General features: G+C 40.9%; 1 protein-coding gene across 2 annotated transcripts in view; it reads right to left on the reverse strand.

Annotated features, from left to right (window-relative positions):
• ANO6 (anoctamin 6) overlaps positions 1–23,570 on the reverse strand; it is a 213,042-nt gene that overhangs the window by 119,019 nt on the left and 70,453 nt on the right. For both annotated transcript variants that reach the window (XM_065886887.1, XM_065886886.1), the window contains one exon: positions 3,726–3,805. In XM_065886887.1, coding sequence (XP_065742959.1) covers positions 3,726–3,805 — 80 coding nt within the window. The remainder of the gene's footprint in view (positions 1–3,725; positions 3,806–23,570) is intronic.

A 23,570-nucleotide genomic window follows, 5' to 3' on the forward strand; every position in this document is an offset into this window, starting at 1 on the left:
TAGATCACCTTTGCTCTTAACTACATCTGGGATTGGGAGCACTGTTGGGAGCCTGGGATGCCCTACATCTGTGCTGCCATGCTGCAGGACCGCCTTTATATGCTCCATCCCCAGGTGGATGGCTCCCCATCCTTGGTTCTAACCAGCTTGGCCAGTGCTGCAGTCTCTACTTCTAGTCTGAACTCCTACAAGTTTATCTGGGTCTCTGGTACTCAGTTCCCAGCCTCACTCTGGTCAATCCCTTTCCTCAGAGTCTGATACCTGTCACCACACACCCCATCTACTTTCAGGGTCCGTGTCCCAAAATGATGGTCACCAATCCCATGGGCCCAGAGCATCCAACCATGCCACCGTTTCCTCGACAAGTTCCCTCTTGAACTAACTGCTTTGAAAATTCTAATGTAATGAATTACAGTTCATTGGCACAAGGGAACAGAAAATGTCAGAGAAGATATCAGTGTCAGAGGAAAAACCCAGCATGGCGCTGTACACCTTAAACTTACACTGTGCTATATGTCAATTATATCTCAATAAAACTGGGGGAAAAACGGCATGGGAAAATGTTCAGGATAAAACATTAAGTTAACAAAGCAGGTTATAAAACAGATTTTCATTGTGCTTAAACAAAAAACTGAACCACGACAGAGATGGTTTCCCACCAGAGTGAGATAACCAAGGGACTCTCTGTAAGGTCAGCCCTTAGCCAGGTCCCTTTCACCTTGACCCTCACCCACACATGCACCTCACCTCGGAGTGGATCTATGTCTAGTTTCAACATGTTCGCAGCTCCTCACAAGCTTTGGGGTGGCAACAACACACGCACCTATGTTCACGTCTTCATTCACCTTTTAACATGTCAGCGTGGTTTGGCTAAACTCACCCACTTCAGCCCACAGAGTGAAGCAGACAGTGGGGAGGGGCAACGTGATCACGGGACAAACTCTGCCCTGCAAGATGGCCGCTGTCTGCAGGTACATGAGGGATTCACAACAGCATTTCTTTACCCGTGATTTATGTAGACTACACGGCAATACTTTGTCTGACTAGTCACACTACACACCTGAACTGGGAAGGAAACCTTTAATGTACTTATCATGCCATAAGGAGCACTGCTCTCAGGCCTTGTTTCAAACGAAAGAAAAACAAATTCTGAAGGAAACTAATAATGATAAGGATTTTGTCCTCCCTCTTGGCCAAACTATATAACTATATAAATACTATATAAATACAAAACTATATAAATACATTCTGTACAAAAACACTGGGCTCTTCATCCTTCTAAAATCTGAACTATTTGAGGATAAGGCCTGAGTAAACATGGTCTATGCCTTGCTTTATTTCAGTTCAACTCAGCAAACTGCGGCTGGACCTTCCGAAATGCCACCCGGAGAAGAACAGAAGGCTGATTATCCAGTTCCTTTTATTCTTCTCTCTCTTTTCTGTTTCCAATTTTGCTTTGCCTTTGGGCTCTTTTTTTTTTTTTTTTTGGCATATACATAATTTATTTTTTATTTTGGGGGGCTCTTTTTGCTCCCAGTTTTGTACTGGTGTCCCTGTTTCTAATTTAAGATTTTGGTTTGGATCAACTTAGCTGACTCTGTCCTGGCATGTGCCTAATCTGCCACCTCCCCAACTGCAGCCACCCATTCTGACCGATGTTGTAACTTTCTGCCTACAAAAGAGGCTTCCCTTAAATATCAGGCCTGAGTCCCCTGAGTACCCTATTCTCAAGGCAGCTTCTATACCTCCTGTTTGTTTACCATGGAGACAGCTCAGGAAATACATGTTTACTATGGAACTGGGAGTACATGGGCTACTGTGATGCTGACGAGAAAATACAAGCAGCTATGTACGTGCTACACAAAGATGTGGCAGGCAATGATCATCAGATGTGTGAAAATTTATAAAGCACAAGAAAATCACAGATTCCTCCCTGAATATGATATGAACACACAATTAGAGAAAGATAATAGCCAGGATATAGAGATCTGATATCAACCACACAAATAAGGAAACTGTGATTAACAATTTCAGCATCAGGGCTTCCCTGGTGGCACAGTGGTTAAGAATCCACCTGCGAGTGCAAGGGACACGGGTTTGAGCCCTGGTCCAGGAAGATCCCACATGCCTCAGAGCAACTAAGCCCGTGCGCCACAACTACTGAGCCTGCACTCTAGAGCCCGCGTGCCACAACTACTGAGCCCATGTGCCACAACTACTGAAGCCCATGCAGCTAGAGGCCCTGCTCCGCAACAAGAGAAGCCACCACAGTGAGAAGCCTGCGCACCACAACAAAGAGCAGCCCTCGCACAGCAACAAAGACCCAACGCAGCCAAAATAAATAAAGCTATTAAAAAAAAAAAGCAGTTAGAAAATAACAAAACAGAAAAAGGTCAGCTCCATGAGTCTGTACCAATATCATACTCAAACGTGAAATATCTGTGTCAGTTCTACTTTGGGGCTGTAACGGCAGAAGTCAGAAAAAAACACAAAACTGCTCTGTTACTTTAAGATGCAGGAATACTGGTGAGCATTCACAATTTTGCTGCATGGAAAATCTCACTGAATATAATAGAGAAGTCATTGAATACTATGTCTTTCCATTATATCCAAGTGATTTTCACAGTAGGCAATCTGCTAGTACACCACAGGAGTCCCACACTTTGAAATAAAATGGCATTGTGGATAGAGTCTCATGTGCCATCCCTTTTCAGTCCAGAGACCTGCCTAGTTTCCTTACTCTTGGCTGAATTGAGGGGACAATCCATAAAGAGTGTGTGAGAAGAGGGAAAGCACATAATGAGGTGGTTTTTTGTTGTTGTTTTTTTTCCGCTATCAATAATATAATTGTGCTCTGCCGATTACTGGAGTGGTGACTATACATCATACTTTGAAAATTAAAAAAAAGATTTTTCCATTGCTAAGTTGGTAGACAAGCCATTTGCAGCAGGGGGCAAAAATCAGTAAATCTAGATGGATCCTGGCATGCTTTCCTTACACATCTGGTGCAATAACATGGTATAGGAATTAGAGACATACTTCTTCCCATCACCCTCTTCAAATAAGCCTAATATAAAATCTATTTAGTAAGGACATTCTCCACCAGGCATCCTATGTGCTTAATTTTCTTTAAACAAGGCATTAATAAAATCACAGTAGCATCTAATAAGATTTTTAATTCCTTGAGGGTAGGAACCATGGCTAATCTTTAATGAGTCTAATTTAGTAAGAGCACTTAGTTCCCTTCTTAGCAGAAACAACCAATAGAACATCCCTAGCCCTACAAGATGTATCCATATAGGTTGTGCTACTGAGGCTCCAGAATGAAAAAGGAATTGGACTGGTCAGTGTACCTGGATGTGCTCAGTAGAGACTGGTTTCCAGAGTTTTTGACAGCTGAAACTGGTAGCAAGGGCATCAATGAATAAAGGGGGAGTTTCAGACACACAGTGCTATTTTACTGCAGAACAAGTTCCCATTTGCTATTACAAGCAGCGTGAAGAGCGAGCTTACAGTGCATGATGCCAAGACACTGTAGTTCAGGAACGTGCTCCCCAGAGGACGAGAGCTTTGCACACAGAGTCCTAACAGCGAGGCCTGTGCCAGATCTAGAGGCACTGAAGGCAAGAACTCATTTAAAAACAAAACAAAACACCCTCTTTCTCCACTTTGTGAGAAACCTCTAGCTAACTGATACAAATTTAAGATAGAGTGGTAGTACTCACAAACTCCGGGGTTCGGAAATCCTGCTGACTTTCCAGTGATCCAAAACCGGAGACAATTGTCTGTTCAAGGTTTTCCAAGACTGAAAAGAAACAAAAAAACGAATAAATAAATGAGCATGATCTTCGTTGGCTCACATACTGTTTTTTGCTTTTAAGTCAGCAGCATTGGCTTAACTATTTTTAGCATCTGTGGCACACTTACAGGTTGACATTATTTAAGGCTTTTGGAAATCAGGACACTCCAAATCTTCAGCAGCTATTTCATCTACTGGACAATGCCACACTTGTAGGATATTAGGTCCTAAAATGCTCTAAGGCTAGATCTACCATGGAAAATCACTTAGCTTCTACATGGAAGGACATGGCAACTAACTGTTATAAAATTCCAGCTCAGGAACACTTTAGCCTATTGATGTTCTTTTTTCTTTCACATGTCAGGGAACTGATGTGGAGTCATTTTAGGGTATAATTTTCCATTTTAAAATCTGTTGACTGGCACTATCTAACAGAAATATACTGGGAGTCCAACAGAATATTCTAGTAGCTACATTAAGAAAGAGAAATAGGTAAAATTATTTTTAGTAGTAAGATTTATTTAACCTGATATACCCAGATTATCATTTCAACATGTGTGTATTCAATATAAAAAATTATTAGTGAACTATTTTACATTTGGGGGGTATTCTTATACTCACAACACATCTCAATTTGGACTAGCCACATTTCAAAAGCTCAATAACATCATGGGACCAGTGGTTACTACACTGGACAGCACAGTGTTAGAGGGATAAAGGAACCAAATCCAGAAGGTGGGTTGTTCTGCAAGACACTAGTCTCCTCTTGTAAACACGTTCCTGATGTGAATAAAAGGGACTGTTCCAGATTAAAAGACACCAAGAGAACAAAACAACCATTTGCAGTGTGTGGTTCTGGGCTGGATCCTGGTTTAAACAATCCAGATACAAACGACTTAAAAGCAAACTGCGAAAATTTGAATACTGATTAAGTGTTGGGTTATATTAATATCGATAAGTATAACCACGTAATTTTGGCCATGTAGAAAAATGTTCTTAGTTAAATAAACTTACATAAATAGTCAAATATTATTAAGCATTTAAATAAATTTAAATAAATATTCTCATTTATCAACAGGTCCAGCCTCTTCAACAAATCAATGACATGAAAAAGGTAGACTGTTAGAGATTTAAAGAGCCCTACGGAACAGAACTCCAATGTGTTTTTTCCCACACAACTGAACAATTAATTCAATTCTGACACGAGCTACCTGAAGGTAGCATCAGATTCCACAGTTTATGGGCTCAAGACTGCCCCCATTTCAGATGCCAATTGGAAGTCCATGTTGTCACCTGTGCTTCTGACTAACTGGCTATAAATTGGAGGTTCCCACCACCCTCTCCTCAGGCTCAATTAGTTTGTTAGAATGGCTCACAGAACTCAGAGGAACATTTATTACATTTACCAGTTTAGTATAAAGGATGTTATATAAAGCAGGGGTCCCCAACCCCCGGACCGGTACCGGTGCCTGGCCTGTTAGGAACCGGGCTGCACAGCAGGAGGTGAGTGGCGGGCAGGTGAGCGAGCCAAGCTTCATCTGTATTTACAGCCACTCCCCATCGCTCACATTACCGCCTGAGCTCCGCCTCCTGTCAGATGAGCGGCGGCATTAGATTCTCATAGGAATGCGAACCCTACCGTGAACTGCGCATGCGAGGGATCTAGTCTGCGTGCTCCTTATGAGAATCTAATGCCTGATGATCTGAGGTGGAGCTGAGGCGGTGACGCTAGCGCTGGGGAGCGGTTGCAAATACAGATTATCATTAGCAGAGAGGTTTGACTCACAGAGACCATAATAAATCAATAAGTCGAAGACTCATATCAAAACCCTATCAGTGAGTGGCAAGTGACAATTAAGCTGCATCTTACGGAGTAGACTGGACATAAGCAACACACGTCGGGTGTCACTGTCTCCCATCGCCCCCAGATGGGACCATCTAGTTGCAGGAAAACAAGCTCAGGGCTCCCACTGATTCTGCATTATGGCGAGTTGTATAATTATTTCATTATATATTACAATTATGGCGAGTTGTATAATTATTTCATTATATATTACAATGTAAGAATAATAGAAATAAAGCGCACAATAAATGTAATGCCCTTGGATCATCCCGAAACCATCCCCCGCCCCTCCCCCGTCTGTGGAAAAACTGTCTTCCACGAAACCGGTCCCCGATGCCAAAAAGTTTAGGGTCCTCTGTTATAAAGGATACAGATGCACAGCCAGATGAGGAGGTACAGGGGCAAGGTGTGTGGGGAGAGGTGCAGAGCTCCCATGCCCTCTCCAGGTGCCCTGCTCTCCCCACAACTCCACCTGCTCACCAACCTGAAGCTCTCCAAACCCTGTCCTTTTGGGTTTTTATGGAGGCTTCATTACAGAGGCATGACTGATTGACGATCAGTGGCCATCGGTAATTGATTCAATTTGCCCCTCTCCCCTACCCCGGGGGTCAGGGGGGTGGGATTGAAAATTTCTACCCTCTAATCACTTGGTGGGTTCCCTGGGCAGCCAGCCCGGCTCCTTTGGTTGCCTAGGGGCTGTCCAAGCACCTCATTAACATAACAAAGGGCATCTTTATCCCTCTGATCATTTTGGAAATCCCAAGAGTTTTAAAAAAAGGAGCTCTGTGGGAATTCCCTGGCGGTCCAGTGGTTAAGGCTCCACACTCTCACTGCTCCAATCCCTGTTTGGAGAACTAAAACCCCACAAGCTGCGAGGTACAGACAAAAAGTAATAATAATTTTTAAAATAAATAAATAAAAAAGGAGCTCTGTGACACAAACCAAGGAAAAACAAATATATATTTCTTATTACAAATCACCATATCACAACAACCATTAGCTATATGTGGTACTCAGCTGGATCTTAACTTGAACAAACCAGCTATAAAGGTTTGCTTTTATCAAAACTAGGGATGGAAGGTTTGTTTGTATTTATCAAAACTAGGAAGATTGAGTATGGAATAAGCATTAAGTTATGGTAAATTACTTTTAATTTTATGAAGTGTGATGTTAGCTTTGTAGTGACTTTTTAATTGCATATTAATTTTTTTTTTAATCCATTAGAGGCTTTCGTGAAAGAAGAGACTGGGTTCCGATCAATCCAGAAAAATTCCCTTCAGTGGCCCCAAAGAAAGCTGGGTATGTATAGGTGAGAGTTATGAGATCTCTAAGTGATTATTTAACAAAACCAAACTATCAGCCAATGACTCAGCTATTTAGGCTTGGCACATCACTAAGAAACATCCCAATATGTGGGTTTTCAATTGGTGTTTTGCAGCTTGGTTTACAAGTAAGAAGAAAAGACCTTTTTATAGCAGTAAGATAGACACTGATGAAATTGTATCTGTGGTGCTTATGATTCACTTTTTTTTTCCTGGTAGAACTAGCAAGTCAGAGAAACATAATACTACAGATATTTTTTTAAACAAGTACTGTAAACCTGATGGAGTGACTTGACTTTTGCATCTTATCTGGATTCCTTTAGAAAGAGATGCCCAATTTACCTATTATGTATCTGGGGTCAACAGATGGGACAGAGCTGCTGTTGTTGACATTTTTTTTTTTTTTTTAATGAAAGGGTAAGCTTAAGAAAGTACAGGGCTTCCCTGGTGGCGCAGTGGTTGAGAGTCCGCCTGCCGATGCAGGGGACATGGGTTCGTGCCCCGGTCCGGGAAGATCCCACGTTCCGCGGAGTGGCTGGGCCCATGAGCCATGGCCGCTGAGCCTGCGCTCCACAACGGGAGAGGCCACAACAGTGAGAGGCCCGCGTACCGCAAAAAAAAAAAAAGAAAAAAAAAAAAAAAAGAAAGTACAAATTTTGCCTAAACACAGAGGAGAAAGAAGATGTATTGCCCAGATGCTCTATCAAATTAAAGGCATCTATGCAGCTTGACAGGATTTGTGAGAGAAAATATAGAACTATTTATAATTTTAGTTATTCTGTTGGTAATGGAAACTAATAGATTCACTGGTTAATGTCAACACAAAGTAGAACCTGTAAATTTGAGTGAATAAAACAGAAATGGCTTAATTGAAACATCATCCAGGTAGAACAAAGCTGCAGCTGTTGCTCTCATTACCTAATACAGTACTGAGAAGCAAATGGTTTATGATGCTAATATGATAATTATACTTCCCTACTGAGGGGCTCCAGTTACTGTTTGATATTCTCATTTCTGGTAATCTAACACAGTTGAAAAAGTTCATTTCTCAGCAAAAATAAAATAGTCAAAATCTAGGTGACATTTTGAGGGCTTTTTATTAAAATAGCTGCAGAATCAGGAAAAAGATTCTAAAAAGGCAAAAATGTTCATTTAATTTTCTTCTTTATATAAGTCATTTTAAAATGTAATATTTTGAAATGCATTTTTCATATTGCCGTAATACCTCATTTATACTACAGAAGTACCACCTTGAATGACACCATGATTAGCTCATTTAATTTTGGCACTTGGAATATAAAAAGCATGTGGTACCTCTATGTTATCTGTTCATCACAAAGCTGCTGAGAGAACTGAAAACTGTTTATTCAGTGAAAAATCTTTGGTCCTGACATGTTGATATAATTTTGTATGGATGCAATGTGAAAGTTCAACTGGAAGTCAGGTTCAACAAACATTCATTGCCTAGTTTATACATATTTTGCACAGTCATTGTGTTCTTAGGCCCTGGGAATACCAAGAAGAACCAGACAAAGTTCCCTCTTCTTGAGGAAAGGAATTTGAGACATGATAAATCCTATTTTGAGGATAATTAGTAAGTGCTAGGCCAGACAGACTAATGGAGTATTGTAGGAATACCAAAGAAAACACTGTATACAAATATATCAACTGGTTTACTATAGGCAAAATTCAAATAATTGAGGCTTTGGTCAAAAGAAACTCACTATTTACTTTTCATAAATTTAATAGTAATTAATCACATAACAATTAGTTTAAAATGAAAGAAATAGAAACAATATTTTTAAAACTTTATCAATGCAGTTACTATAGTAAGATTAAAGGAATAAAGTCATTGGTGGTACTAGTTCTGACATACATCATGGCCCCAATAAAAATGTCTAGAAGTCCAGTCACATTAATGAGTTAATAAGAGAACAGTAGAAACCTCACCAGAAAGTTGCAATTCACATGATTACTTGTCTATCAATTAGAAATGGAAATCATCCCAACTGCAAAATGGAGAGGTAACTTCTACAGCAAAGATGATTGAGATTTACCTAAAATGGGCAATAAAAAGAGCCATCATCTACATTTTATAACTTGGATAACCTATTATCCATCAGAAAACACAAAATGACCTCTCGGGAACGTCATGGGTAAGGCCCAAAGACTGCCTGATAAGCAGTGCCCAGCAATAAAAGTAATCAGAATTAGGCATCCACACTATATCTAACTTACAGCATCAGTATGGCAGGTCATTGGGTCCAAATGACATCTTCTTTATGGTGACTGGCTGTGAATGAAATGGTCAGAGGCATAGCAAGTATATGAGAGACAGCAGGTAAAAACACAACTTAGTTGCATGATCCCGAGCAATGACCTATTCTCAGTTTATCTGAAACTAGTTATAAAATTACTTTCCCTGGTTATCTTACAGGTTGTGCAAAGAATACAAATGACAATTCAAAATCATGTTAAAAAAATAAAACACTATATAAATTAAGTTCACGTATATAGAACATAATCATATCATATTGTGACATGAAGAAATGTAAACAGAAATTTCCTGAGGGTGTTATAACATGCCTGGCACTTCTAAAGGTCTGATCTTACTTAATCTTCTTTGTATCCTCATTTTCACAGATGATGAAAAATTAGATATCATTAGTTGCCTGAAGTCAACCACTAGAAGTGATACAATGGCAGTCTGAATCTGACTCCAAAACTGGACATCTTTTTCAACTCACTAATGTCTCCTAAGCTGCTCTAAATAATTCCAAGGGGTCCCCTGATGCTAAATGTAACTTGGTAATGAATTAAAATAGCACTGTAAGTCAGAAAAGTATTAACAATAGACTAACACATCTTGAAAAACAAATGAAAAAAATGCAGTGAAATTTATTGGTATAGTACTCACAATTAGAAGAATTAATGGAAAAGCTCCACAAAATAAACAAACAAATACAATATTCTGACAAGTGGCTAAAGATATTCACATGCCAAGGATGGAGCTAGGTGATGAAGAGGGTATAGAAACTGTCCTCAGGAATCCCATGATCTAGTGAATGTACAATTAAAGAAGTGTTAAAAGAATGGCCCATATTGCCTTAGGAATGAAGATATGTTCACATATCCAGATTGGGCAGGACGTCTAGTGATCTGCCAAGCGTCCTATACCTATACCTATACCTCTCTTCTCCCACTGGACTAGAAGTCTCTGAAAACTGGATCTCAGCATGTATCTAACGTTTAACCTGAATAACCTGGCACTCACCAGCCACTATTTTTAAAGCAACCACACACTTGGACCACCATTTCCTGTCACTCCGTAATTTCCAGGTATCATGTGGGCCTGCCCAGTCTCACTCCCCACACCACCTAAGGCTAAGCCTATACCCCACATGTCTCATCACCCTATGATATCGTATTTGGTCTCCAGGTTCCAGTGTCTCTTTCTCTGGCTTCAGTTTTACAGGATCCACTGTAGTTTGGTGATGGGAAGAGGAAAACCGATCTTCCCTATTATCCAAAGGTATAGGCCCTGTAATATTAAATGCGGTTCTAAAATGGGTCCAAAGAGTCATTATTAATGAAAATAAAGTTAATAATGAAATATAAAACACAAAGACAGGAGAGTTCCTTTCAAGGTTAAGACGGCTGTTTAACCACCCAGGGCAGTGGACTTGATCCATAAGACCTCTATGCAGTATAGCCCTGTGGCTTCAGGCACATCACTCAACCCTAAGTCTCAGTTTCCTCATGATTAAAATGTGGATTATAATACCTACATCAGAAAGTGGAGAATAAATTAACTGACACATATATAAAAGTGACTCGAAGACTGTTAAGTACTGTATAACTATTGGGTACTTTTTTTAAAAAACTTCATTCTTTAATAAATTTTGGCATCCTTTACCTTGTTAGGCACCCATTTTTCCCTCTGACTTTTTACCTTGACTATCCCTACCATTCATTCCTTTTATAAGAAAATGAATTTAAACATAGAAAAAGATAACATTAATTCAGCAAATATTTTTGAATGACCTCAGTGGCCTAAGCACTGCTGGCTACTACTTTCAATGAAAGGAAATGTGAATCAGGAAATGTTTCTTCACTTTTCTGAATCTGGATGGATCAGTCTCTTACCACAGCTTGCTACTGACATATAAACTAAACTGTGGCATTCTCCTCTAATCATTCCGGGAATGCAAATTCCAAATTGAATTTGATGGTTTCTTTTAGAGTTCTGTTTTTCCCATCTTCAGAAATACAAAAGTGTGCTCTCTCTCTCATATTTCTGGAAGTGAAAAAAACAGCTAAAGTGGGAAGAAGGAAAAAAGCACTTATGAATATGTCAAACTTGTTAGGGTAAGAACATTTTCTTCGCCCCCCCTTTTTTTTTTGGACTCATGACTAGGACCCAGTACTACCCTTCAAGTAATTTAGAATATAAATATTTTCCCTACATTATGGTAAAAACTGCCTTGTTTCAAAGGCGCCCCCTGTTGTATCTGCCTTCTTGATTAATGTATTAGCATTGATTCAACCACCTAAACTACAGCTGGGGCCATTTTTGACTTTTCTCATTCCCCCACTCTTGATATTTGGTCAGTCACCAAGTTTTATCCTTTTTATATTCAATCTTATCCTTAGTACATTCTACCTGGAATGCACCTCCCCTCACCACCATTTTACCCTTTCTTTAAATTTTTTTTTCAATGTCACCATTTACGTACCAGGTTAAGTTGGTTGCCTCAACCTCACATTCTTATAGCACTTTGCAGGTCTAGTAAAACCTGTCATATCACTATGAAAGGTGTCCAAACACTGAACTGTTGCATTATTAGTTATTAAAATATAGTATTTTCAGTTGGTCTTCTGGTTAGAGTGTGGAAAAGAAATAAAAATTAGTGATTATTATAAATAAATTTGCAGCTTATATGGAACAGAGTCCCAAATAATCACATAGTAGTTACTCTCTCACAAACTGGTCACCTCCAAGAAGATGAAATCTGGAAAAAACATACATGTCCATCCCCTTTATCACACTGTATGGTCATGACTTGCTTTTCTTCTCCACTTGGTCCCGGAGCTCCTACAGGGCAAGTCACTGTCTTAATTTATTCTGTTTCCTCAGAACCTGAAGTAATACCTAGCATATTATGGATGCTCCGTACATGAGTGAATAAATGATGGAATGAATTATAAATGCTCTGTCACTCTAGAAAAGTTACTAGTGCTCAATTCCTCAGAATGAAGTTAATTACCTATGTAATAATAAGAGAGTTTTTATATTTCCAGAGATATATTGCATTGGGCCACACTGGGATATGTCCACATACAAAACAGGCCAATAGTAAAGTGTCCCTTCAAGATAATAGTCTTCAAATGCTTGGACAATATTTACAAAAAGGAGAGGCTCTGCTTCCCCTCCACCCTGCCCACTGCTCCAGCAACGCATCAGGCAGGAACATTTCCTACCTGCAGCACCGAAGACTTCACAGCAGAAGGAAAGGCGGACAGCTTGGTGAGTCCCTTGGGCATCTCACCCTCCCAGCCCTACCCCAAGTGGCAACTCTAAGGATATCTACCATCCACAAATAACAATACTAGCCCCGAGAAGAGCTTCAGTAAACACAATTTTCTCCATCTTGTTACAGTCCCAGTGACGTTTAGTGCTGTTTTCCTCTTATTAGTCTTTCCCTATTCCCACAAACTTCCCTCAATAATTCAGCTCCAAAAATATCCCTGGAAGTTAAACATGTCTCTTTTTGAACTCACATTATTCACTTTAATATACCAACCACATTAGCTAATACTTTTTTTGGAGGGGTGGGGGGCGGGGTACGCGGGCCTCTCTCACTGTTGTGGCCTCTCCCGTTGCGGAGCACAGGCTCCGGACGCGCAGGCTCAGCGGCCATGGCTCATGGGCCCAGTCGCTCCGCGGCAAGGGGGATCTTCCCGGACCGGGGCACGGACCCGTGTCCCCTGCAGTGGCAGGCGGACTCTCAACCACTGCAGCACCAGGGAAGCCCAGCTAATACTTTTATAGAAAAGCACAATATATATCACAAACCTACCAGATTCTAACTGAATTCATTAGTTCCTTTTCACCTAAAGTTATTATAGGAACATATATAAATCATAAAAGTTGCCATTTAAATCATTCTTAAGTGCACAATTTGGTGGCATTAATTCTGTTCACAATGTTTACAACCATAACCACTGTTTCCAAAATTTTTTTTTTAAATCACCCCAGAGACTCTGTAACCATTAAGCAATAACTCCTCATTTCCTCCTCCTGCTAATTCATAGTAACCTCTAATCTACTTTCGGTCTCTATGAATTTGCCTATTCTAGATATTTCATATAAATGGAGTCACATCCTATTTGTCCTTTTGCCTCACTTGGCATAATGATGTCAAGGTTCATCCATGTTGTACTGTGTATCAGAACTTCATTCCTTTTTCTGGCTGAATAACACTCCATTGTATGCATATACCACATATTGTTTATCCACTCCTCTGTTGATGAACACTTGGATTGTTTCTACCTTTCGGCTATTGTGAATAATACTACAGTGAACAATGGTGTATACGTATGTATAGTAACTGTTTTAGAGCCTCTGTTTTCAGTGCTTCTGTGTATATACCTAGTGGTGGAATTGCTGAGTCATGCAGGATTTTGACGTTTAGCCTTTTGAGGAACCACCAAATTGTTTTCCGCAGTGGCTGCACCATTTTACACTCCCATCGGCAATGTATGAGTGTGTCAATTTCTCCATATCTTCGCCAATGCTTGTAATTTTGTTTTTAAAAAACTTCTAGCCATCCTAGTAGGTGTGAAATGGTGTTGTGGTTTTGATTTGCATCTCCCTGATGACAGATGATGCTGAGCATGTGCTACTGACCATTTGCAGACCTTCTTTGGAGAAAGGTCTACTCAAGTCCTTTGCTCATTTTTTACCTGGATCGTTTGTCTTTTTGTTGAGTTGTAGGAGTTCTTTATTATTCTGGATATTAAAGCCGTATCAGATATATTATTTCCTAATGTTTCTCCCACTGTTATTCTTTTCACTTTCTTGATAATATCCTTTGTTGCACTAAAGTTTTTATTTTGATAAAGTCCAATTTATCTATTTTGTTTTTGTTGTCCATACTTTTGGTGTTATATCTAAGAATCCACTGCCAAATCCAAGGTCATAAAGGTTTACCTCTATGTTCTCCTAACAGTTTTATGGTTTTGGCTCTCATATTTAGGTTTTTGACCCATTTTTAGTTAACTGTTTTTTTTTTTTTTTTTTTTTTTTTTGGTACGCGGTCCTCCCACTGCCGCGGCCTCTCCCGCTGCGGAGCACAGGCTCCGGACGCGCAGGCTCAGCAGCCATGGCTCACCGGCCCAGCCGCTCCGAGACACGTGGGATCCTCCCGGACCGGGGCACGAACCCGTGGTTCCCTGCATCGGCAGGCGGACTCCCAACCACTGCGCCACCAGGGAAGCCCTTAGTTAACTTTTATATGTGATGTGAGGTTGGGGTCCAACTGCATTCCTTTGGCATATGGAAATCCAGCCGTCAAAACAACATTTGTTAAAAAAAAAAAAAAAGCCTCTTCTTTCCACATTGAGTGTACTTGGCACCTTTTTCAAAAATCAATTGGCCATTTCTGGCCAGTTTCTGAACTCTCTCAGTTCTATTCTGTTGGTCTATATGTTTATCCATGTGCTAGTATCACACACTTTTGATTACTGTAGCAGCTCTCTGGTAAGTTTTGAAATCAGTAAATGTAAATCCTCCAATTTTGTTCTTTTTCAAAATTGTTTTGGCTATTCAGGGCCCCCTGCAATTCCACATGAATTTGAGTCAGCTTTTTCAATTCTGCAACCTTTACCATTTTAACAAACATATTTTGAAAATTTTAGATTTAATAACATGAACAATAATCAATCTTAAAACTGAAGACTAATTTTTATTTAATTTTACCAATTTGGTATTGTTTTTTAAAAACTTGGCTAAGAGAGTTGATGTTCTATAAAGGACAAATAGTATTAATTATAGAAGTATGTTCCAACAACATCTTGCAACGCTATCACTATCACTCAGCAGTCCAATTGGTTCAAGTCTCTTAAGACCCCCAGAGTTCCTAGTGGAACACCACCCTGAGTTTGAAGTTGGCTATGGCTCAGCTGAAACTTGGCCCTAGTCACTGATCTGTCAGTTTCCAGATTATAGTGATTATACATGTCCTGGGGATGAAAGAAGATACCACACTTAAATTTCTGTTGTCTTTAAACTCAAGGCCAGAGTAGGCCTGATTTCACAATCAGTTTTTAAAGCCTAGGAGGGATGGGAACATAGAAATACAAGGAAAAAAACACTATAGGTCCACATTCCCTTATCCAAAACCTTTGATGCCAAAATGTTTGTGTTTCAGAATTCAGAACTTTTCAGGATTCAAAAAGAAAATAATTCTTATCTGTATATATTGTATATTACTATGCACCCTCAGTGGGGTCTGGGACAGTACCTCTTACTCAACCACGGTCATGTTTTGCAGCCAAAAATGTGAACACTCTAAGTGGGATGAATAAAAAATATAAGTAGTCTCATGTGGGTTGAGGTCATGTTTTTTTCAACAGATCTGTCCTGTTTTGTAACATGAATTACCAAAAACATTTTTTTCTAGCACTTTTTGGATTTTTGAGTTGTGAGTAAGGGTTTGTGAAAGTTTAACTACTAAGAATGTATTTAGCACACAATAACAGGAAAACTCTATTACAGCAGCTTGTCATATATACACAGAGCAAAAAGCCTGAGATTGCCTTAGAATGCAAGACTAAGAAGGAGGGACCCCTAGACTTCTATCTCTTCTCAACATCTCATAAGCTGAGTGTTTAGCAAACCAGTAATCAACTACAAATCAACTCTAACCTAGAAAGTGAACCCTAAATTTGCATAAAAGGAAAACCAGAATTGATACATCATTTTTAATTATCAAATTGACAGAAGGTAGTTATTAATACCTAACATTAGCAAAGATGCAGGGAACACGTACAGATATTGCCAGTATCAGGTTGTATAAGTTTCTGGGTAGCAATTTGACAAACGTAGCAAAAGTTTTAATATTAGTCATACCCTTTGAATTTATAATTCTATTTCTAGGAAACAATACTTGCTTTCTTAAATCAACGAGGATACAGCTATATGACAGTACATAATGCAATTATTTAAATTAATTTTATAGGGAATATTCATGACAAGGAAAATTTTAACAATGTGTTTTAATGTGAAAAGTAGATTATAAAACTAGATTATAGTATATACCCCAAATAATTGAAAACAGGCACTCAAATATTTGTCCACCTATGTTCATAGCAGCATTATTCACAATAGCCAAGAGGTAGGAGCCATACAAGTGTTCATCTACAGATGAATGGATAAACAAAACATACAATGGAATACTATTTAGCCTTAGAAAGCAAATTCTGACACCTGACAACATGGGTGAATCCTAAGGACATTAGGCTAAGTGAAATCAGCCAGTCATAAAAGGCCAAATACTATATGAGTCCACTTACATGAGGTCCCTGCGTGGTCAAATTCAGAGAGACAGAAAGCAGAATGGTGGCTCCTGGAGGCTGGGGGAGGGAGGAATGGGGAGTCATTGTTTAATGGGTGCAGTTTCAGTTTTGCAAGATGAACAAGTTCTAGAGATGGATGGAGATGATGGTTGCACAACAATGTGAGTGTATTTTATGCCAATGAACTGGTTACAAAATGGTAAACTTTAGGCTATGTGTCCTTTACCACAATGAGAAAAAAAGGGTAGTTTAAAAATGTCTGCTAACAATTGTGCATAAGGCAGTACCAGGCAGCAGGGGCTGGGGGTTCTTAGATGAGCAGAAACAAGGTCTGTGTCATGCTCTACGCTCCTTAGTAGAAACCTCTCTAAAGTCCATAACGCCCGTTGGTGCTGGTGACTGTGGAGGGCTCTTGTGGTGCTCGGGCTTTTATCACCTTGCCTGTATTTTAACTCTCCCCTTTGCCATGAGCCATTTTCCAATAAACGGAAGAGGATATAAAACAAACCAAAAAACCCTACATATACTGCATGATTTAAAATTTGTGTGGAGGTAAAAATAAACAGGCAAAAGATAATGGGTGGCAGAATATCAAGTGTTTTTAATTTTAATGCTTGTCTATGTTTTTCACATTTTCTACAGTGAACATATACAAAACATGAACATGTCAAGAAACATCTCGGGGCTTCCCTGGTGGCGCAGTGGTTGAGAGTCCGCCTGCCGATGCAGGGGACGCGGGTTCGTGCCCCGGTCCGGGAAGATCCCACATGCCGTGGAGCGGCTGGGCCCGTGAGCCATGGCCGCTGAGCCTGCGCGTCCCGAGCCTGTGCTCCGCAACGGGAGAGGCCACAACAGTGAGAGGCCCGCATACCGTAAAAAAGAAAAAAAAAAAAAAGAAACATCTTGGTCTTAACATGCTCAAGCCAAAGTTCTTGACTTCTTCCCTGCACTCTGCCTTCTCCCCCTCCAAAAAGACTTGCTATGCCCCAGGTCTTCCCCATCTGGGTAAGTGGCCCCCAAATCCACCAAATCAATCAGACCAAAATTGTTGGGATTGTCCCTGCCCCCTTTCCCTCATACCTTCACATTCAGTTCCTCAGTAAACCCCATCAGTTGAATTTTCAAAATCTACCCAGAAACCAGCTCCTTCTCACCATTCCCATAGGGCCTAGATAATAACAGATAACACTTAGAGTGCTTACTATGCTCCAGTTCCTGTTTCATAGCTGAATTCTTTTTGTATATGAACCCATCTCATCCTCACAACTGCCCTATAAGGTAAAGATAAGTATTGTAGTTTCCTTTATAACACTGATGAAGAGGCATAGAGAAGCCAAGTATTTTGCCCAAGATCACACAGCTCATGAGCAGGAGAATCCTTATTCGATCCCAGGAGCCCATAGGCTATGCCTGTACCTACTATATTACACTGGCGTTCGGTAGCTTGCTCTCCTGCAATATTCAAGTCTCTGTTCAATATCCCAGCCTCGGAGATGCTGCCCCTCAAATCCTAACTTACACAGTCCCAGAGCAGAGCCCCTGTTCTCCGTCACCTTGCCCTGCTGTACTTTCCTTTAGCATTTAACTAATAATTACTTACTCATATATTATGTGAGTTCTATGGGGGCAGAGATTTTGCCTTGTTTGTAGCTGAATCCCAAACACCTAGGATAGTTCCTGGGCCAAGGCAGGCACTCTGCAGTTCTCTGCTGAATGGCCAAACGGATGCCTGACTTCTCGAAGGCTGGCTGCTAGAGTTGGACAGACCTGAATTCAGAGCCCAAACCCATCACTTCCTAACTGCGACCTTAGGCAGCTTATTCAACCTTTCTCTGCCTCAGAGTCTACACTGAAAAATGGGGCTGATCGTACTTCCTCTCAGGGTTGTTTGCAAGAAGAGATGGTCTGTGGCACGTAAAGTGTTCAGCATGGTACCTGAACACAGTAGACACAAGGTAAGTATTAGCCATAAATAAGCATTACAGAGTGAGAGGGGAAAAAATGTTATTTTTGAACCATCCTGAAGCTCTTTTCAATTTCTAAAAAGGAGTATAGCCTTTGGAGTATGTCAAGAAATAAAAACGCTGACAGCAGTCTATTAAATGTTCCGTTGTATCAAAAATTAGGAAAGTGTATGTAAATTCAGTCTAATACTGAAAATGAAGAAAACTCAAGAAATGTAAATCCCATTTTTATGCACCCTCTACGGTATTAATATTTAGATATTTCTAACTCACGCCCATTACTTCAATTTTGAATGTGCGGATGCATTTTTCAAGCCATCAGTTAAATAACGGACTGAGAGTACAAAAATTCCTTCCAAATGAATCAGTTTTAAATGGTTCAGGATATTATCTTAGGCTATAGAGAACTGAATGCCTACACCGTGAAAGCGATTTAAATTCCCATTCGAACAGCCCATAGTGCTGCCACTGTGGGATGAGAAAACGGGAAAACGGGATGAGAAAATAAAGGGCAAAATCCCAGCAACACAAGCCTCATCCACCTCCTCCTTCACCATTCAATAGCCCAGTAGCCTCGGGGGACTGCTCAGAAGTGGGGCACCCAGACCGTGTCCCCAGTCCCAGTCATTCCCTTCTGCTAAAAGAGTGGCAAGGGTCATGTGCTACTAACAGGTGGCTGTTTGAGGGAAGCTCTGATATGGGATGTGAAGGGGGGAATCATAGCATGAAGCATCTGGCCCTGTGCCCCAGGGTGCTGATCTCTTTCTACAGGACTGCAGCCCTCGTGACAAGTGTCCCTCTAAGATGGTCCCAGGGATGCAGATAAGTCCAAACCATTATTCGTCTTCTGAGCACAAAGTTTCTTAGCTGTGAATATAATGCTTTAGAAGGTCTGAACCCATGCTATTCGCTCCACAGAAAAATAACCATCTCTTCATGTCTCATCTTTCATTACGCTCTGATTGTGTAACTTGAAATACTAGTTCAGTTGCCAGCTAGTAAGGACCTCCTACTACTCTCCCCAGCAGATCGGTGTTGGGGGGGCGGGGCGGGCATGGTGACAGAGGAGGCAGGCAGATCCAGACAGGAACATCCCATCCCAATCTGGGAGCTCTTTCAATGGGTTAGAAAGCCATGTCTTTTGGAATTCCATCAGGGACTTCAGTCATGGGATTATCCTCCAGCTGGCCAGAGGCAGCTAAGGCAGTTCAGGCATTTCTACTCCAGAAAATACCACAAAGTAGTTCTTAAATTGAGATTTCCAAAATAAATAGATCCTCTGAACCTAGCGAAATCACGTTAGAGATACAAAGTATTTAAATTTTCTCAAAATATTAAAAAAATTGAACATGCTAATTGCAGAAATCATAGTACAAATGACTGCCTCTCCCTAGGCAGTGAATAATAATCCTGAGACTTGTTCCAGGATCAGTTGTCTTAAGTTACTGGTCCTCTGTGAGTTTATCTCATGCCTGCTTTTGTTCTGGTCCTTCCTATCCCTGTACCAAGTTTATGTAAATATAAGTTTATTATTTCACACAAAATAACACCTATCATTGGGACTTCCCTGGTGGCGCAGTGGTTAAGAATCCTCCTGCCAATGCAGGAGACACGGGTTCGAGCCCTGGTCCGGGAAGATCCCACATGCCGTGGAGCAACTAAGCACGTGTGCAACTACTGAGCCTGTGCTCTAGAGCCCGCGAGCCACAACTACTAAGCCCGCGTGCCGCAGCTACTGAAGCCCGCAGGCCTAGAGCCCGTGCTCCGCAACAAAAGAAACCACCGCAATGAGAAGCCCGTGCACCGCAATGAAGAGTAGCCCCCGCTCGCCGCAACGAGAGAAAGCCCGCGCGCAGCAACAAAGACCCAGCTCAGCCAAAAATTAATTAATTAATTAAATTTAAAAAAATAATAATACCTATCATTTATTTAGCATGCAACGTGAGCTAAGCACTACAGCCGGTCTTGGAGATGTAAAAATAGCCATGAAGACACTGGCATGTAAAGGCTTTAGGTAAACAAACATACACGTGACGTCCAGTGAAAACAGATGCCTGCACAGTGCTGGGGAGCAAAAGAAGAGATTCCCGAGCCAGCCTGGCTGGGTTTGGAGGAGGCTGCCTCTAATACGAGCCCTGAAGAAATAGGAGACCATCTAAGAGGCGGCTCTGACAGGAAAATCCAGACTGGAACTAACATAGTGATGGTAGTAGTGGGAATGAACAGAATTAGATTAAGTCCAGTGATATTAAGGCCTTAGACTCAACAGGCTGATTGGAGAGGAAGGTAAGAGATGCGTAGACCAGGAGTCCTGTCTGACCTGGGCATCTGGGGTCACTGAGCTAGAAGGGGCTTTCAAATCTCCAACTCCTCCTTCACCAATTTCAGTAGGAAATCTTAACCCTCTATTTTGTAGAGTAAGTGGAAAACTAGATGCTTTCAGGTGGAAAAATCACTAAGTTCCATTGCCAAATCAACCAAACTACATTCATTTATTCATTCAACCAACAAGTATTTTTGAGTACCTGCCATGTGCCGGCACAGGGCAAGGCTCTGGGGATGCAGAGTAGCTGGAGACCTTGCCCTCCCCCGACCCCTTCACCCTGTCCACCCTGCTCAGACTAGAGCCCCCTCCCATGCCTTGGTTTCCATTCTCAGTGGCCTTCTCATGATTGAACATTCAGCATTTTTCCCAACAACTTCAATCGACTCTTTATTTGCCCCTTATTGACATTTTTCATGCTCAAAATTCTTCCATCTTAAAAAAAAAAAAGCCCCTCTCCTTGGGCAATGTAAGCAGGATCAAAATGTCAAATGTGCACACCCTTTGTCCCCACAATTCCACTTTAGGAACTTATTCCACAGAAATTCCTGTACACATATGAAAGAAATACGCAAGTAATATGAAAGTAATATGAACAAGTATGTTCAGAGTAGCATTATGGGAGAGAGCAAAAATGTCTAAATAAAACTCAAATATCCAGAGAATACTGCAGCATAACAGAATACTGGACATCTGCTGTATACAGCCAGATGTCTAAACTATACAGATAAGAATACAGGCTTTAGCAGACTATAGAGCGATAAGCCCAGTTTTTTTAAAGTAAATGTGTAAAAGTGTGTGTATGTGGTAGCACATGCACAGAAAAATCTTGAAGGATGTGCCTCAACTTATTAACAGAATGTGATTATGGAGGTTATTCTCAGTCATATTTTTTAATGCTTAAAATTTGTATAGTGAGTACATACTGCTTTGGTAATCAGAATAAAACAATAAAGATAAGAAGCTTTCATAAAAGGAAACACCAAGTTTACCAGCCTTTTCCACTGCATCTATTGCATTATAACACAGTCCAAAATCCTTGCTACTACTACTGCCAGGGCTCTAGGTGAGCTGGCACCCCTCTGACAGGGACTCAGCCTCTATTACCCAGCACCCGGCTCCAGCTAAGGTCATGCATGAGTTACACACAGATAAATCTAATGTCTGTTTTGTTTTGTTTTTTTGCCTTATTTGACATCTCAACAATTATAGACACATGTGACCATGACTTCTTGTGAAGACTCTCTTCCCTTGCTTTCCTTTCTTGGAGGTTCTTCCATCTTGCTGGCCTCCTCTGTTGGCACCTCCTTCCTAACTGAACCTTTACTTCTAAAAATATTCAGGGCTCTACCCGAGGCCCACCCCTCTGTAATCTACCCCATGGCATCTGTTAATACCTTTAGGCTAAAGCTTCCAAGTGCATCGTTCTATTTCAGATGTCTTTTTTGAACACCAGATTTATACATCCAACTGCCTATGTGACACTTCCACTTGGAAACCTCCCAGGCATCTCAAATGCAGTGTTCATATAGGACTTATGTTTACACATGCACATGTACCCATGTACACACACACACACCCCTCTATTCTTTCTCCATTATTTCCTATTTCAGTAAATGGCACCACCATCTATTCAGTTCATCAAGCCAGAAACCTGGGTGTTCTCCTAGACTCCCATCTCCCCCTCATCCCCACAGCCAACATTCACCATCCTACAGTGCTCTGTATTTCTTGATTCTGTCCTCCTCTCTCACCTTACACTGCCAAGCCCCCAGCAGCCCTTATCTGGACCATAGCACTAATCTCCTGACCCGCCAGCAACTTTCACCCCTCCCCCCGCAATCCTTTCTCCCTTCAGCAGCCAAAGTGACCTCTGAAAATGCAAGTCTGACCCAGTACTTTTCTGATTTAAACCCTTTAGTGGCTTTCTATTAAGAATCAACTTTCAAATTTATGACAACAAGCATGTGTTGTTTCTGTAGTGGGGCAAAATAAGAACAATAATTTTTAAAGTCGCCCAGTTAAAAAGAGACTGAAGCATGATGACAGCAGGGGTTATGTCTATTTAGTCTGATGTAGACCCTCAGTGCCCAGCCAAGGTCTCTGCACACAGCTGACCCTAATAAATATTGACCGACTGAATAATGAGTGAATGAACTAGATACAGCAGAACCTAGGATGGCCATAGAGTTGAGGAAGGTATATTTTTGTTTGTTGTGCTTTGTTTTGTAAGATTAAATGTGTATTCACATGATGTATATTACATATTCATACACACATGCACATATTGATGGGCAAGGGTGAAAGAAAGGGAGAAAAAGAAGTTGAGGCAGTATCCCCTGAAGGTTTCCATTTCCTCTCTGGTTTAAGAAGATGACCTATTAAGAATGAGGGAAAAGGGTGTGAAATAAGAACATGAGGAAAGCAGTGAGAGTTGGAAATCATTTCTGTGATTGACAAGAGCTGGCTAGCTGTGTGGGGTTCAGTTTCTGTTATGATTTTTTCCTGAGCTCTGCAAATGCTCGAGACTCTGCTTTTCTTTCTGGCCTCCTGATCCTGAGGCAATAGTTCCCCAGAGTCAGTAGTAGAATCAAGTGTTTCACAATAACCTAGAGAACTTGGACAAAATGCCTCCTACGCCCCACCCCACGGACATTCTGTCCTAGTAACTGGGGGAGGGGTGGCTCTCATTGCCCTAAGAAACCTCACCTTTGTCTCTGAGCCACAAGTCACTGGCCTC

Source organism: Phocoena phocoena, chromosome 11 (assembly GCF_963924675.1).
Source record: "Phocoena phocoena chromosome 11, mPhoPho1.1, whole genome shotgun sequence".
Taxonomy (NCBI): domain Eukaryota; kingdom Metazoa; phylum Chordata; class Mammalia; order Artiodactyla; family Phocoenidae; genus Phocoena; species Phocoena phocoena.